Raw genomic sequence first — 16,681 nt, 5'->3', positions numbered from 1 at the left:
GACTAAGTGCAGACTTAACTCCCGTGAGCAAAAGCAGGAAAATAATGGAACTTTTTTTTTTTTTTAGAAAGATGATTCTGGTATTTGTTGAAGTAGACACCAGAGTAGAACTGGAGGTTGTAAGAACAGGATACTCTTTACTCAGCACTTACAATATGGCAAACACTGATAGATCTTTAAAGACTAGATCTCATCTTGGGGCACCTGGGTGGCTCAGTTGGTTAAGTGTCTAGCTTCAGCTCAGGTCATAATCTCACAGTTCGTGAGTTTGAGCCCCGCATCCAGCTCTGTGCGGATGGTGCAAAGCCTGTTTAGGATTCTATCTCTCCTTCTCTCTGCCCCTCCCCGCCTTATTCTCTCTCTCGCTCTCAAAAATAAATAAATAAACTTACAAAAAAAAAGATCTCATTTTAACAGCAGTCATAAGAAGCAACAGTGAACACTTACTGAGTAATTACTATGGGTCTGACAGTATGTATAGTACTTTAAAAGTGTCATTTATTTCATTTTCAAAATAACCCCATGATAATCATTTCACCATATACGTGAGTCAAACCACCACAGTGTACGTCTTAAACTTATGCAGTGATGTAGGTCAATTATTTCTCAATAAAACTAGAAAAAATATATTAAGAATTAGGGGCACCTGGGTGGCTCAGCTGGTTAAGCATCCGACTTCAGCTCAGGTCATGATCTCACCTCTCATGCATTCGAGCCCCATATCAGGCTCTGTGCTGACACCTCAGAGCCTGGAGCCTGCTTCAGATTCTATGTCTCCCTCTCTCTCTAACCTCCCCTGCTCATGCTCTGTCTCTCTCTCAAAAAAATAAATATTAAAAAAAAATTTTTAATATATTAAGAATTAATTTAAAATAAGCCCATGAGCTTGACATTATTGTGTCCATTTTATAGACATGAGGCTTAGAGAAGTTAAGTAACCTGCCAGAGGTCATATGGGTTGTAAGCTGTCAAGTCAGGATTCAAAAGTAGGCCTGTCCGACTCCAAAGCCAAGAGCCAAGGCACTGCAGAGGTTATTCAGCAAAGAAGGGGAGGAATGGTCTCAGGGCCTTGTGTTTAAAGCCATGAGACACTTCTGAGGGAGACACAACAGGAGGTGAGCGATAAGGACAGTCAGGAGTTGAGGCTGACTGCCAGTTTTCGAGCTTGACAGTCTGAATGGATTGCCTTTTATTGTTCTCCGGAGAAACACAGGGAGGGCTACCCTGGGTTTGTGAGGAAAAGACTAACGAGTGTGTTCAGAACATGCCAGATAGGAGTTATCTGCAGAATATCTAGGGGAGAAATAATCCTGAGAGTCAGCCATGTGTGGATGGTCACTGAAGCTGTGGGTGCAGGTAGAACGTCCAGGGAGGACACGGAGATGAGCCCAAAGGCAGAATGCTGGGAAACATGGAACCCAACGGGAACCTACAGGAGAAAGAGCAGAAAAGAGGGAGGAGGAGGCTGGCTGGTGGGTGCCTGGAAGTCAGGGAAGGAAGATCTGAAGGAGTGTCCACTTCCTCGAAAGTTATCTCCCTTCCTTGCCACCAGTTCCCCACAACCTCCTCACCTCCGGCCCAAGAAGGACCCGGAACAGATCATCACGGCACCAGGGAAAACCTCCATCTCTTTCTTCTCTCACATGGCTCTTTGTCCCCTGACAGAGTGCCCACAGCGTCATGATGAGATCCGAGGTTTGACTGCGGGCAGAGCAGGCCTTTGCCTTGTCCAGTTATAGGACACTTAGGCCTCTCTGGCTTAAAAAAAAAAAAAGGAGGGCCCACACCATCCAGTTGAACTATTCACTAGATTTGGGGAACCAAAGCTTCAGTAGGTAATAAAGTACCTTTGGTTTGCTTTGGATTCTTTATGTGGTACATGCATGTGTGTATGTATGTATGTGTGTGTGTGTGTATATATGTATGTAAATGTGTGTGTGTATGTATACATACACACACACACACACACACACACACATATATGAGTATTCTACTAGCATCAAGTATTTCTCTGCAGTACTTACCACATTTGTAACTAAATAATTTTGTCTGGTTACTTAATGTCTCCTTAACGTCTCCTGAATCTCTCCTGAATGTGAGCTCCATGATGGCAAAGACTGGGTTAATCTCTCTATTCCCAGAACCTAATAGACTATCTTGTATTTTTTTTTTAATATTTATTATTTGGTTGATTGAGTGGATGGATATGGATATCTGATCAACAATGCTAAATGTTGTGGAAAGGTTAAGAGGAATGAGGACTGAAACTAGAACATGAATTTGGCACATGGTCACTAGTGGACCTTGGCGAGAGAGCCACCGTGGAGTGAGGGTGTTGGATGCCTGATTCTCCTTCAGGAGGCTGAGTGGAGAAGCAGTGTGGGTGCGGACAGAGAAAGTGGGCATAGACTATTCCTTCAGAAATCTCAGTGTGGACAGGGACTAATCCAGCATACTCTCTTGGTTTCCAATTTTATATCCTTTTTCTCTATTTTTAGAAACAGTAAAAGCTCACAGAGAATAAATTGAGGTAACCCAAGCGGATGGTCAAGCTCAGTGTCACTTCTAGTCAAAATCAGTATCTGATTTCAAAAGGTAAGTGACTGATCTTCTAATATGACTCATAAACTACCTCCAAAGGCAGAAATTACCCGACACATTTCGATAATGGCAGCATCACTGAAATCAAAGTGACTACTTTGAATAAGTACATGCTTGGCTGTAAGAGTTCTTCGATATTTCTTTTCCTTTTTTCAAGTCACATAAAATATAAAATAGGTAGAAATAGCATGGCTTAGGGTAGTGCTTTCCTAAAAAGCATTGTACACCTCAGGATGATTTTCTTGTGGCACATGAATAAATTTATATGTTTGCTTGCATCGACTTCTTTGTATATTAGAAAAAATACACACAGTCATCCAACTCATAATATCACACATACTACAAAGTTTCTTTGATCAATAAATTTGAATTATACTGGGGCACCTAGGTGGCTCAGTCGGTTAATCATGTGACTTCAGCTCAGGTCATGATCTTGCAGTCTGTGAGTTCGAGCCCGGCACCAGGCTCTGTGCTGACAGCTCAGAGCCTGGAGCCTGCTTCAGATTCTACGTCTCCCTCTTTCTCTGTCCCTGCCTCGCTTGTGCTCTCTCTCTCTCTCAAAAATAAATAAACATTAAAAAAAAAACTATAAAAAAAAATAAATTTAAATTATAATTTTAAATTTTGTGATTTTTTAAAGAAATTTATTAAATAATACTTTTGCTATGGTAAACATTATCGGCGGGGGGTGGGGGGGGCATTCAAATAATTCAAGCTTGGGAAACACTGGTAGGAGAGAGACTGTGGGCGTTCCAGGCTTCCAGACCTAAGTTCAAATCCTGTCTCTGCCATTTACTAGTTACTGAATGACCCTGTGAAAGTTGCTGAACTTTTATGAGTCTCAGAGTACTCATCTACGAAATGAAATGTAACATACTTACTTTATAGGGTTTTCTTGAGGACAAAATGAAACCAAGCATTAAGACCCTTAGCAGAGCCCTGGGCATCTAAGTCAGTACACAATCAACAGCACCTATAATGCTTGACAGCCAAACTTCATACACGTATTCAAACAAATCCAAGCCATGTGGCTTTTATATAAATGTGTCCATTTATTCCAGCTGACCTTTCTTTTCCATCTTTCTTTTCCATAATTGCATTAGAGCTTCATGTGAGCACTCACTAGGCTGAAAAGGAAGATCAACAACAAAACAGAGGGGCAGATGCTCACAGGCGGCCTAGAGGAGTCAGGACCTGAGTCAGGTTAGGGGGCTCAGAACAGATCCCAGCAGATAAACAGTCTGTGTTTCAATAGAGATATTACCCTTCTGAGAGCACGGCGTGAGTGAGCATCCACTTTATAATTATTAACTCAGATTCTAAACATGAAAAGCCAAATGACCTGAACAGAATGAAAGCCAGGCACAGTCTTATCAAGAATGAATCAGCCTCTTTGATCTTGAGGTAAACCAACCCACTAAACATCAAGCTTCCACCTGGGGTTTTTCCAGACACTAAAATGGTTGCCTAATTCTCAGCTGTCTGGAGTTGCCAGTCCAAACTGGCCTTAAAGAAAAAAAAAAAAAAAAAGTCCCACCACCTTGCCGGAGTCCACACTCCATTAAAAACATATACAGATCCATGCTGCTAATCCAAAGAAACAGGGCCTCCAAAAATATTTTTAAATAAAAACAACCCAGGTAAAGTGAAGATAAATTATTCCACCCAACTTGGAACAAAACATTCAAACATAAAAAGAGGGATAAACAGAACGAAAACAGAGAGCAGAGGGAGAAGGCATTCGGAAGTTAGGCAGGAAAGCAGAAGACGGGAAGAAGACCCAGAAATGGACACTGAAGAAGGTAAACACAAAATACACACAGGGAGCTGGTACAGAAGAGGTGTGAAGAAATCGGTGAAAACAGGGAAAAGAAGGAAGAAAGGAGTTCGGCCGGGCAAGAGCCATGGCAATCAGCGTTTCTCACTACATTTCCAGAAGCCTCTCCTACCTACCCACCCAGATCGTGTGCACTGCACCGTGAATTCATCAGCATGCAAATCACCCCCTTTATCTGCGGAAATTGAATTTAGCTGCCAATCTTGATTGAGGGCATAGAGGCCTCCTCACAGAAAGATCACAGCTCTCAGGGAAAATGCCTTTTCTCTCCTTAAATCAAAGCTTGCATAAACCCAAGGAAACAGCTGCAGCTGGAGCCACAGACTCCGTGAAAGGTGGCAGGCTGAGGACGGTAATTATAATTAGCAGTTACATAACATGTTTGTTCTTCAAAGTGCTCTACAAGCATCAGCTAATTAATAGCTTACTATGCCCCATGCAGACCCACTGGTTTTTCAAGTAGTGACTAATCCCTGTATCCCCACTGAACTCTGGATGGCGGAGGCAGAGCAGGGTGAGCAGTGAAGCAAACAGCTGAGGGTCCAGAAGCTATGCCCAGCTCTCTCCAAAAGTGACGCCGGAAGTGGCTCAGGGCCAGGAACGTTTCCCCAAATGTTTAATTCAGCACCCCATGAGACAGCTTGCCTCACTTCCTCTAAATAACTCTTAGATGTCTCAAAGAGATATCTGTATATCCATGCTCAAATAGCCAAAAGGTGGAAGCAACACAAGTGCCCACCAATGGATGAACAGATAGACAAAATGTAAACACACGCAGTGGAATATTACTTAGCCTTTAAAAAGAAGGAAATCCCATCATTTGCAACAACATGGATGAACCTGCAGAATATTATGCTAAGTGAAGTAAGCCAGGCACAGAAGGGCAAATACTACATGAGTCTGCTTACATGAGGTATCTAAATTAGTCAAATCCACAGAAACAGAAAGTAAAATGCTGGTGCTATGGGGAGGAGGAAGTGGAGGGGAGACATTGTTTAATGGGTACAGAGGTTCAGGTTTGCAAGATGAAAAGGGTCTGGAGATTGGTTGCACAGCAACGTGAATATACTTAACCCTTAAAAATGATTAAGGTGCTAAATTTTATGTTGTGTGTGTGTTTTACCACAACTGAAAATTTAAAAATAGGGGCACCTGGATGGCTCAGTCAGTTAAGTGTCCAACTCTTGATTTCGGCTCAGGTCATGATCTCATGGTTCATGAGCTCGAGTCCCACTTTGGGCGCTGTGCTGACAGCACAGAGCCTGCTTGGGATTCTCTCCTTCTCTGTCCCTCCTCCGCTAACTCTCTCTCTCAAAATAAAAAAAATTTTTTTTAATTAAAAATAAACATTAAAAACCTCTTTATCTATTACACCACCTTTTCTCTGAAAAGGTGTCAACGTGCCCTACACAGGACTCTTAAGTAGGCCCCCCTGAGAAAACGGTTCATGAGAAAAATTTCTCAGCCGGCCAAGTAGAGGAGATAGGACTCACTGTGATTTAAGGTGAGTTTCAAAAGATGGATGCACAAAATTTTCTATCCAACCTATTTTCCCAATCTACCCCCTAAATCTTCAGGATTTAGCTGACAAACCTAAAACCAGGTGCCCTCTCAAGTAAATGGCACAGCCAAGCAGTACACAGAGGGAGCAATGGAATGGCTCCAGGTCCCACGCTCCTGCTGGCCATTTGCTGCCAGGAAACAAAAGCCCCACAGAACGGAGTCTATACCTGTGCATGTCAAAGGACTTTCTCTCCAAGTGCCTTTCTCTGTGCAAATGGAAATGATCTTTCCTCCAGGGCTTTCAAAGCCCTCTTGACAGACGTAATGAGCCACACTGCCCAGCCTGGAGCTGTGATTCCCCACCAGGACCGCATGCTGCACTTCCGGAGGACGGCCACAGTTGATCTCTGCAATGGGAAGTAGCAAAGCACTAGTTATGACCCCCAACTTCTATCCTTATAATTCATATTTTAGAAATAAACATGTAGGGGCGGCTGGGTGGCTCAGTCAGTTGAGCGTCCGACTTTGGCTCAGGTCATGATCTCTCGGTTCATGGGTTTGGGCCCCATGTCGGGCTCTGCGCTGACAGCTCAGCCTGGAGCCTGCTTCGGATTCTGTGTCTCCCTCTCTCTCTGCTCCTCCCCAGCTTTCACTCTGTTTCTCTCCCTCTCTCTCTCAATAAATAAATAAACAAACATTAAAAACAATTTTTTTTAAAAAAGATACATTTAGTAATGATAGAGTCCATTCATCTGGGAAAAGAGAAAACATGAACCCCATCAAATAATCCAGTTGCAGACATACAAAATAAGATTGTTCAGAAGTAGAGAAAATAGATATACCTGACTTTAATGAAATTTACAAACATGTATACATAGAAAATGTTCCAATTAGGGATGCCTGGGTGGCTCAGTCGGTTAAGTGTCCAACTTCAGCTCAGGTCATGCTCTCGCAGTTCAAGAGTTCAAGCCCCGCATCAGGCTCTGTGCTCACAGCTCGGAGCCTGGAGCCTGCTTCGGATTCTCTGTCTCCCCCTCTCTCTGCCCTTCCCCCTCTCGTTGCCCTTCCCCCCCCTCTCTCTCTCAAAAATAAAGCATTAAAAAATTTTTAAAGAAAATGTTCCAATTATAAGACTATTTACACTATGAAGAATTCCTTGTTCAGTGAAATAATCCATCCCAGGGTTCTATTAAATATTAACATTTTCAAGTACCTTCTACCATGTATCATCAGATCACAAACTCCAAAATAGATGATAATAGATAATAGATGTAGTTTTCTTGCCAACTGAATATTAAATGAAATATAAACAAAATATTTGAACTTTGTAAAGCAAATTAATAAGGAAAGTATAGTCTAAACATTCAATTTATAAGTATCTTTCAAAGAAAAAAAATCAGCTGCAAAGAGGGAGGCAGGCCTGACATTACAAAATTGATATGAAATTTCTTCTCTGCAACTCTTAACTACTAGAAGACACTAGAATATTTACAGAAACTATCTGAAGTAAATGGATTTTGATGTTACCATTTTAGACCCAGCCAAACTCTACCTCATGTAAAAGAAAGTCTTTCTCTGCCCCTCCCCGGCTCGCACTCTCTCTCTCTCAAAAATGAATAAATACTAAAAAATTTTTTAAATAAATAAAGTTGAACAAGGTAAAAAAAAAATAATTTGAAACTAAAGTTCCAAATTATTTCAAAAACCCTGAACAATGAGGCAAAGGGAAGAAATGAACATGCTAAATTTCTCATGCAGTTATGGGGAGTTTACAGATATCATTTTATTAAAGAAAGCATAATAAATATAAAATAAGGAGGTCATAATAATCTCAAATGCAACCAACAATCCTGGTCATACCTAAATGCAGAGGAAAAAATATATATAACTTTTGTTATTCATCCTGCTTTTTAGTTTTCTACCCAGTCTGTAGAAAGCCAAGAAAATTAAGCACTCTTGACATCCAGGCTTTTAAAATATAAGGGCATTTATTGAGATAATGCACTCAAGATAGAGGAAAATGGTATGATCTGTTCCCTACTCCCCAAAGACCATTCTTGGCCTTAGAAGTAGGTGGCTTCTCTTAAACGAGCTTCTGATACAGAACAGGTAGATTTCATGGAATTGCACTTGCCTCCATCCCATTATGGATGCTTGGACTGTTGCAGAACCCCAGAGTTATTTCCCTGAGGGAGGCCTCCCAGAACAGGCTTTCATCTGTTGTCACTGAAGTTATCGTAAGAACTTCATTACAACAGCTCAACCCACCTGACCAGTCACTTGATTCCGAGATTTTTAAAAAGGAGTTAGTCTCTGGTCAGTGCAGATTCAAATCATGAGCAGTTATGGGACCAGAACCAGATGGTCATTTCATAAATCCTCCAACCCTGCCTACCTCACAAGTCCCATATTTGCCCACAGAGATTAATTCCCTTTTCATACATGTTTACAGACACAAGGCTTCTTGGCCCTCATCATGTTTTTCCCTTCAAAGCATCAAACCTTTAGACATATCAACCAGCCCAAAACACTCCAAGACACAAGTATATTTGTGTGTACATGAGCAGCCAACCGAACAGGTGGTTAATGTTTCATAAGGCTGCCCAGTCATTGTTGACATCTAAAATATCTTCCAGTTAAAACCAGGGTTCAGTTATAGCAGGAAATAGAGGGAACAGCAATGAAGAGATTGAGGGTGTAGGTGATGCAGGTTTATGGACCTTGAAACTGGAATTCTAAACAGCACATTGGAGACAGTGGGAAGGAATCCAGTGATAGATAATTGGATTAAGGGAGAAGCACAGATTCTAAAGGTATAAGAATACAGAAGATAACTAAACTGCCTTCCATCCTTGGACACAACTAAGAATAATGGAAGACATGGTGGCTTTTGTTGGGAATACAAGATTTTTTTTTAATTAATACCAAAAACATGGGGAGCCTGGGTGGCTCGATCAGTTGAGTGTCTGACTCTTAGTTTCAGCTCAGGTCATGATCTCTGCAGTTTGTGAGTTTGACAGCGCAGAGCCTGCTTGGAATTTTCTCCCTCCCCCCTCTCTCTCGGCCCCTCCCCTGCTCATGCTCTCTGCTCATTCTCTCTCTTTCTCTCTCAAAATAAATAAACTTCAAAATTTTTTAAATAAAAAAACTAATACCAAAAATATTAATTTGGGAGTTGATGAGACATCAATAGCTTGGTCTCTAAGAACTAAGGTTCAGCAACTCAGGAAGGTGCCTAGTGGTAGACAACCTGGGCTCGTGACTCTATGCCTTCCCATTCCACAGCTACTCAAGTTGGAGAGTCTCTTGGCAAGAGATATTGAGAGAGGATTCTAGCATGGCTTGGATTAAACACATAGCTCTAAACAGAAGGTGTACATCTGACTTGCCTATGGGGCTTTGGAAAAACACCCATCTGGAGCCTCACAGCCTCTCCCCTTCCCCAGAGATAATTCTTCCGAATCAGTAGTACTGAGTTGGGTTCTTGGCAACCACATTTCTACAAGGTTCCAAGTTTGGTTTTTATGCACACCCTCAGCTGAGAACCTAAATGGAATACTAGTATGAACAGCTACCGTTTATCATCACATGCTTGAGGGTTTAACATCTTTCTATGAATATATTATGTCTTCCCAAAATATGGCCAGTTCGTAAAGGACAGACTCTTTATTTTACAATCTCTTGCACCCCCACAATGCCTACTTAAAATAGTATGTTTTAGGGACTCCTGGTTGGCTCAGTTGGTTAAGCATCCAACTTTGGCTCAGATCATGATCTCACAGCTTGTGGATTTGAGCCCCGCATCGGGCTCTGTGCTGACAGCCCAGAGTCTGGAGCCTGCTTCAGATTCTGTGTGTCTCTCTCTCTGCCCTCTCCCACTCACACTCTGTCTCAAAAATAAACACTAAAAAAATAAATAAATAAATAAATAATAAATAAATAAGATAAATAAAACAATCATAAATTTCTTTTAAAAAATTATATGTTTTACATAGTAAATACTTAAAGAACTGTTCATTGATAGCACACTACTACTTTATCATTGTTCAAGATGCAACAAATGTTACTTTGATATGAGCAAAGCCCCTGAGGAAGGAAACCTCAGTACATTATAAGTATAAATAACAAGACAGGTATACATTACCTCTGTGTTTGTTATCCAACAGAGGTAACTCACACCTACCAAACACCAAGTAGATGAAAAGAGAGTAAAAGACTCACAAAAACTAGTATCAGTTTTGTACCAGGGAATTCTGTTCAAACCTCAATAATTTTATTTTTATTAAAAAACAATTTTTTTAATGTTTATTCATTTTTGAGAGACAGAGTATGAGCAGGGAAGGGGCAGAGAGAGGAAGACACAGAATCCAAAGCAGGCTCCAGGCTCTGAGCTGTCAGCACAGAGCCCGATGCGGGGCTCAAACTCACGAACTGCAAGATCATGACCTGAGCCAAAGTCGGACGCTCAACCGACTGAGCCACCCAGGTGCCCCAAACCTCAATAATTTTAATCATGACAGCATCCACTGAAATCCTACTCAACATCAGTCTATTAGATATATACTATCTGACTGATTTCTCACAGAAAACCTTGCAAGGTAGATGGTTTTTTCTCATGTAGTTTATAGATATGAATATGGAGCTTAAGAGCCCCTAAAAGCTCCTAAGAGCTTAAGTCACATTCAAAAGTCACACCAATAGTAAAAGACAGAGCCAGCATTCAAGCCATGGGATGTATGGTCCCAAAGTCCAGGTCCATTAAATCTGGAAAGCCTCAGGGCACCTGGGTGGCTCAGTCAGTTAAGCATCCAACTCTTGGCTTCGGCTCAGGTCACAATCTCACTGTTCATGGGTTCGAGCCCCACGTCGGGCTCTGTGCTGAGGGTGCAAAGCCTGCTTGGGATTCCCTCTCTCTCTGCCCCTCCCCTACTCGCATGTGCTCGGGCATGCACTCTCTCTCTCTCTCAAAATAAATAAATAAACTTTTCAAAATAAAAAATAAAAAATAAAAATAAATAAATCTAGAAAGGCTCACAATGAAGAGGTCCACTCGAAGCCCTGATTGGGACTGACCTTAGAGGTTAGCTAAAACCTCAGGAGAAAAGGCTGCATGAAGGAGCATTCAAATGAGTATGGAAGTGTTGTGTGACAACTCCCTCTGCCAAATCTTGCCTCCACGAGCTTTTCCAGAGCAAGACAGCTGCTGGAAATAGACTTACCTCTGCATCAGTGTCATACCCTGAAGCCTTCTTAGTATTGATAGGGTCTGGCCTGGGTCTGGCCTGTCACAGATATCCCCACCACGCTTGAGAGACATGGCAGCTACTGCCACTTCTGCTCAGAACAAATGGTACACAAGAAAGCAGGTGGCTGCTATTTAAAAATACCCCCAAAATCAACCCAACAGATGTTACAATAGGTGGTAATAAAAATACGACTCTGGGGCACCTTGGTGGCTCAGTTGGTTAAGTGCCCGAGTCTTGATTTCGGCTCAGGTCATGATCTCACAGTTTGTGAGTTCGAGCCCCGCGTCAGGCTGCAAGCACAGAGCCTGTTTGGGATTCTCACTCTCCCTCTTTCCCTGCCCCTTTCCTGCTCACGTGCATGCACACTTTCTCTCTCTTTCTCTCTCTCAACATAAATAAACTTTAAAAAGTAATAATAAAGTAAATAAAAATATGGTTCTACATGAAATGCCCAAAGCTTTCACTATCACAAGGAAATAAGCCATTTAAAAACACTTTAGGGGCACCTGGGTGGCTCAGTCGGTTGAGCATCCAACTTTGGCTCAAGTCATGATCTCACGGTTTGTGAGTTTGAGCCCCGTGTCAGGCTCTGTGCTGACAGCTCAGAGCCTGAAGCCTGCTTCATATTCTGTGTCTCCCTCTCTCTCTGCCCCTCCCCCACTCACACTCTGTCTCTCTGTCTCTGTCTCTCTCTCTCTCTCAAAAATAAACATTTTTTAAAAAGTTTAAAAAAAAACAGTTTATATCCAAAGGAAAGAAAAATAAAGAGCACAAATTTGCATTAGATATGCATTAGGGGTATTCATTTAAGCACACGTTTCTCTGGCTAATTATATTATGAAGGAACAACGTTTGGATATGTATCAGCAATACAGTCAACTAATTATGAACATGGCTGGGAATTCTTCCCTACTGTCCTCCTATATCTGTGATTTTATTCAAATAATCAACTGCAAAACTGGTCTCCCCAGGGGGAAGATGTGCTGTGCCAATTTCAAGGACCACATTCACACTCTATTTCATATCTTGAAGGTAAAAATGTTTACCCACATTACTAGCTTTAATATTCAACCCAAGAAAATATTCTGGAAGGAAATCTGTTAATCTGTTTGATGAAAGGTATAGGAGATTTATGGCATCTAGTCAACAGCTGACTGCATCACAAATTTCATCCCCATTGGCTGCTTCCTATTATGAACATCAGCACAATAATGTGATTGATTTCAGAAATAACATAGTAATCTAAGGCGTCATCTAAGACTGAGTTAGAGACCAATAAATACCCAAGCTGAGAATGAAAAAAAAAAAAAAAAAGACCAATAATGTCCATAAATTGAGCAGACGTTTTGCCAACTGCCAGGGGAAGGAATGATAGACCTATTCCACATACTGATATTGACTCCAAAAAAGTCTTCCCAGAGAAATAAATTTGTAGATGGAGAGCTCTGGCAGAGAAGCAGCAACAAATATGAAAACTAAAGAAAATCATATTAAAGTTAGTTTCATTTACACAACAATAACAGAAATGTCTCTGTTGTGCCTTAGAGTCAAAGCAGAATTACATATTGCCTAGAAATTTGTGTGACATGGCAGGTTGTAAGGGTCCAGATGGTCAGGTTAACATCAGAGTCTACACTATACTCATGTTCTGTATCAGATAATTCAGCACTTAGCCCTCTATTTTCTTCATTTGTAAAAATGTTCTTCCCCCACCTCTTAATGGTAAGCTCTTCATGGGCTGTACCTATTGCCCATATTTTTAAAATAACCCCTGCAGTCATGTGAGCTATTAATATTATTATGAACATTAATCTTTGTGATGCATATATGTATGAAATATGGCCTAAGGAATGGGGCTGAAAAATGTAACCTTGCGACAAAGTTTCATGCACTTTATGGCATGCTCCTAATTTGCCCACATGGAATTAGAGCCTCATTCCAGGATCACTGGAGTACTAAATTTCATATATGATCAATGTGGGGGGTTGGAATCTAACATCTCAGTATGTGGCAACCTGCATTTAGAAAATGGTATTGCCATCATCAAAGGAAAGTGGGAGGGTTATAGGATGCCATGAAGCACATTCTCAAGAGTAGCTTATTAACTGCTGTAACTAAGCTAATGAGCTCATTAGTACCAAAAAGTCCACTTGCCCTCAAGGCAGTAGGGGAAAAAAAATAACTTTTTGATGTATTTTGTATTCTAAAGTCTTCCATGAATGTTAGCTTTGGCTAGCAATACATTTCCTTCAGATCACATTCATAGAGGCTCACTTGGAAGAAAAAAAAATTTCCATTTCACATAACAATACCGATTGTCAAGAAATAGTGTCTGGTATGGAAACCTCCTTCGGAGGAGGTGAAAGTGTGAGTGAAGAAACAAAGAATTTATCAGCGTATCTCTTCTAAAGATCTTCCATTTGTAGATGGGATAATGGCTGTAGATGCTTTGAGCAGCGTGTGAATCTTTCTTTTTTTCAAAAATATGACATTAAAACTCTTCATTCTGGGGCGCCTGGGTGGCTCAGTCGGTTAAGCGTATGACTTCGGCTCAGGTCATGATCTCACAGTTTGTGAGTTCGAGCCCCGCGCCGGGCTCTGTGCTGACAGCTCAGAGCCTGGAGCCTGCTTCCGGATTCTGTGTCTCCCTCTCTCTCTACCCCTCCCCCACTCGCGCTCTGTCTCTCCCTCAAAAGTAAATAAACACTAAAATATATATATATATTTTTTAAAACCTCTTCCGGGGCGCCTGGGTGGCTCAGTCAGTTAAGCATCTGACTTCAGTTCAGGTCATGATCTCACAGTACATGGGTTTGAGCCCCGCATCAGGCTCTGTGCTGACAGCTCAGAGCCTGGAGCCTGTTTCATATTCTGTGTCTCCCTCTCTCCCTCTGACCCACCCCTGTTCATGCTCTGTCTCTCTCTGTCTCAAAAATCAATAAACGTTAAAAAAAAAATTTAAAAAAAAAACCCTCTTCCTTTTAATGCTCTACTTGTAAACAGAATATTTGAATTGAAAACTAATAGATCAGGTAACGTGAAAGCTGGAGGATTTTAGATCTTCCCACTATGTGGTAGGAAATTTCACAAAGATATTACATTTTTAAGTTAGAAACACTACCTGCTGCTCCCTACTAGCTTATGACCTCTTATTCTGATGGTGAACACTTATCTGGCAGGTACTTTACATCAAGCACAGCACCAAGTGCTTTATATCATTATCTCATTAAATCTTCACAATAAGTCCACAGGATGAAAACAATCTCATTCCCTACTAAAGAAGGAAACTGGAGTTCAGAGAAGTTTAGAGCTGGTTACACAATTCCCAAGTGGTTCGGCCAAAACTCACCCAAGTCTCTCTGATTCTAAAGCTCGTGCTTCACCAGCCCGTGTCAGTCTTACAAGAGCGTCATCATTCACGCTGCAATGACTCCATTTGCAAGTGACATATTTCAGTGGCATTTACTTGGCAAAAGGATAACACAAGAGATTTGTTGCACGCAGCAAGGAAGTCAATACTGTTTTCCTAAATGTTTTAAATTGTCAGTATGTAGTGAGGGTGTCAGAAAATCTGTTTCAAATGATTACCTGGAACACAAAAGATAACCACAGGAAAAGTGTGCTGCCACTGTACCCTCCCTCGCTCACAGCAGAGGCCATGAGTCACTCACGGCACACTTTCCTGCCAGGTCTGGACGTGGCCTCAGAATCGTCTCCAGACCCCTGCTAAAAATTCAGACACAGCGGTGCAACAAAACTTGTGTGCGGTTCCTCACCTGAATGCCCTAATCTGTGTTCCAACTTATGTCAAAACTTTCTCAAACACTCTCCACTTTGCAGAGGTGAGATTGGGTTCTATTTAGAAAAATCTTAAAAGCGGACGAGTTGGCTCAGCAACAATAAATATTCTTCTGGATGGATCCCGGACCCTATTGTGTGCTTCTGGGCCCTCCAGGTTTCCTTCTTGCCTCCCACCTCCAGTACTCACAAGGGTTCTTTCTACATGGAATTTGCCTTCTAGAAAGTGCTTTGCGTTCTCATCTTGATACATAAGCTAGTGACACAAGGTAAGTCACTTCCTCTCTCTGGTTCTTAATGGGAAATAATACCCATTATTACTTGTAAATAGAATATATGTGAAATGAGAAATAACCTATTAACCACTTCAGAAGGAATTTCTAAAGATCAGATGAGACAATGTTTACAGAAAACCTTGTCAACCTTAAAGTGCTGGCCACCCCATTTGCAGCAACGTGAATGGAACTGGAGGGTATTATGCTAAGTGAAATAAGTCAGGCAGAGAAAGACAAATATCATATGTTTTCATCATATGTGCATCCTAAGAAACTTAACAGAAGATCATGGTGGAGGGGAAGGGGGGAAAATAAAAGTTACAGAGAGGGAGGGAGGCAAACCATAAGAGACTTTTAAATATTGAGAACAAACTGAGGGTTGATGGGGGTGGAGAAGAGGGGAAAGTGGGTGATGGGCATTGAGGAGGGCACCTGTTGGGATGAGCACTGGGTGTTGTATGGAAACCAATTTGACAATAAATTATATTAAAAAAAACAAAAGAAACAATAAAAAAAAAGTGCTGGCCACCTTTAGAGAAAGGCTCTGTTATTAGTAGACGTTACAAACCATGTTGTATCCTCATTAACTCAAAGGAGAAACTCGTGCCTCTGCAATCAGCCCAGAAGTGCTGGGCCCCCCATTCTTTGAGGGCCATATGCATGGATATGGGGAATATCAGGAATCAGCCCCAAGGCCTTGCCCTGCTTCATCAAAGCACAGAGGTGTCATGCCAAGTGAGAAGGAAGTGTGAAGGTACAGAAGACAAAGAAGATGTGGAATCAGCAAAGGATATGAAGCTTGAGGGCTGAAACAAAACAGGAGGTCAGAGTCTCAGCAGGGCTCAGCCACGTGATCAGCTGGGACAGCAGTTCAGGAGCCAACTCCCTACTGTCGGGCATGGTCTGCACCCCCTTGTGAACAGAGTTCAGGGTGCTCCCACAGGCCTTAGGCATGCTAGGCAGGGTGCCAGGTGCTGGAGAGATCATGCCTAGGACAACTCCGTGGTCGCAGAGCTCCCAGATTATAGTCCAGTAGGGGTGACATAAACTACAAAAATAATCATAAATAAGATACTTACATATTGGACACTAAGGTCACTAAGACAGTAATGTCAGAGGTGACACTGAAGCTGAAACTTAAAAGATGAGAAGGAGCATGCTATGTAAAAAACCAGGGAGACTCCATCACCAAATATATACGCAGAATAGAATATCACTCAGCCTTAGACAAGAATGAAGTTCTGACACCTGCTACAACATGGATGAATCTTGAAGACATTATGCTAAGTGAATGAAGCTAGACATTAAAAGCCAAATATTGCATGATTCCTCCTCTATAAGGTACCTAGAATACAAATTCACAGAGACAGAATGTACAACAGAGGTTACCAGGGGCTGGAGGGACACAGGAATGAGGAGTT

The 16,681-nt window shown here is 41.6% G+C and overlaps 1 protein-coding gene across 17 annotated transcripts in view; it reads right to left on the bottom strand.

Moving 5' to 3' along the window:
• The window catches only part of SUSD1 (sushi domain containing 1), a 286,887-nt gene that overhangs the window by 233,583 nt on the left and 36,623 nt on the right, over positions 1-16,681 (bottom strand). For 16 of the 17 annotated variants that reach the window (XR_008291039.1, XR_003412801.2, XR_008291037.1 and 13 more), the window contains one exon: positions 6,169-6,348. The exons of the other annotated variant lie outside the window; for it this stretch is intronic. Coding sequence is in view for 11 of the 16 variants with exons in the window: in XM_053204793.1 (XP_053060768.1) it covers positions 6,169-6,348 (180 nt within the window). In the remaining 5 variants the exon portion in view is untranslated. The remainder of the gene's footprint in view (positions 1-6,168; positions 6,349-16,681) is intronic. 17 annotated transcript variants of the gene reach the window in all.

This window comes from Acinonyx jubatus, chromosome D4 (assembly GCF_027475565.1).
Source record: "Acinonyx jubatus isolate Ajub_Pintada_27869175 chromosome D4, VMU_Ajub_asm_v1.0, whole genome shotgun sequence".
Taxonomy (NCBI): domain Eukaryota; kingdom Metazoa; phylum Chordata; class Mammalia; order Carnivora; family Felidae; genus Acinonyx; species Acinonyx jubatus.
The sequence above is the reverse complement of the archived record's forward strand: the minus strand, read 5'-3'. Positions and strand labels throughout refer to the sequence as shown.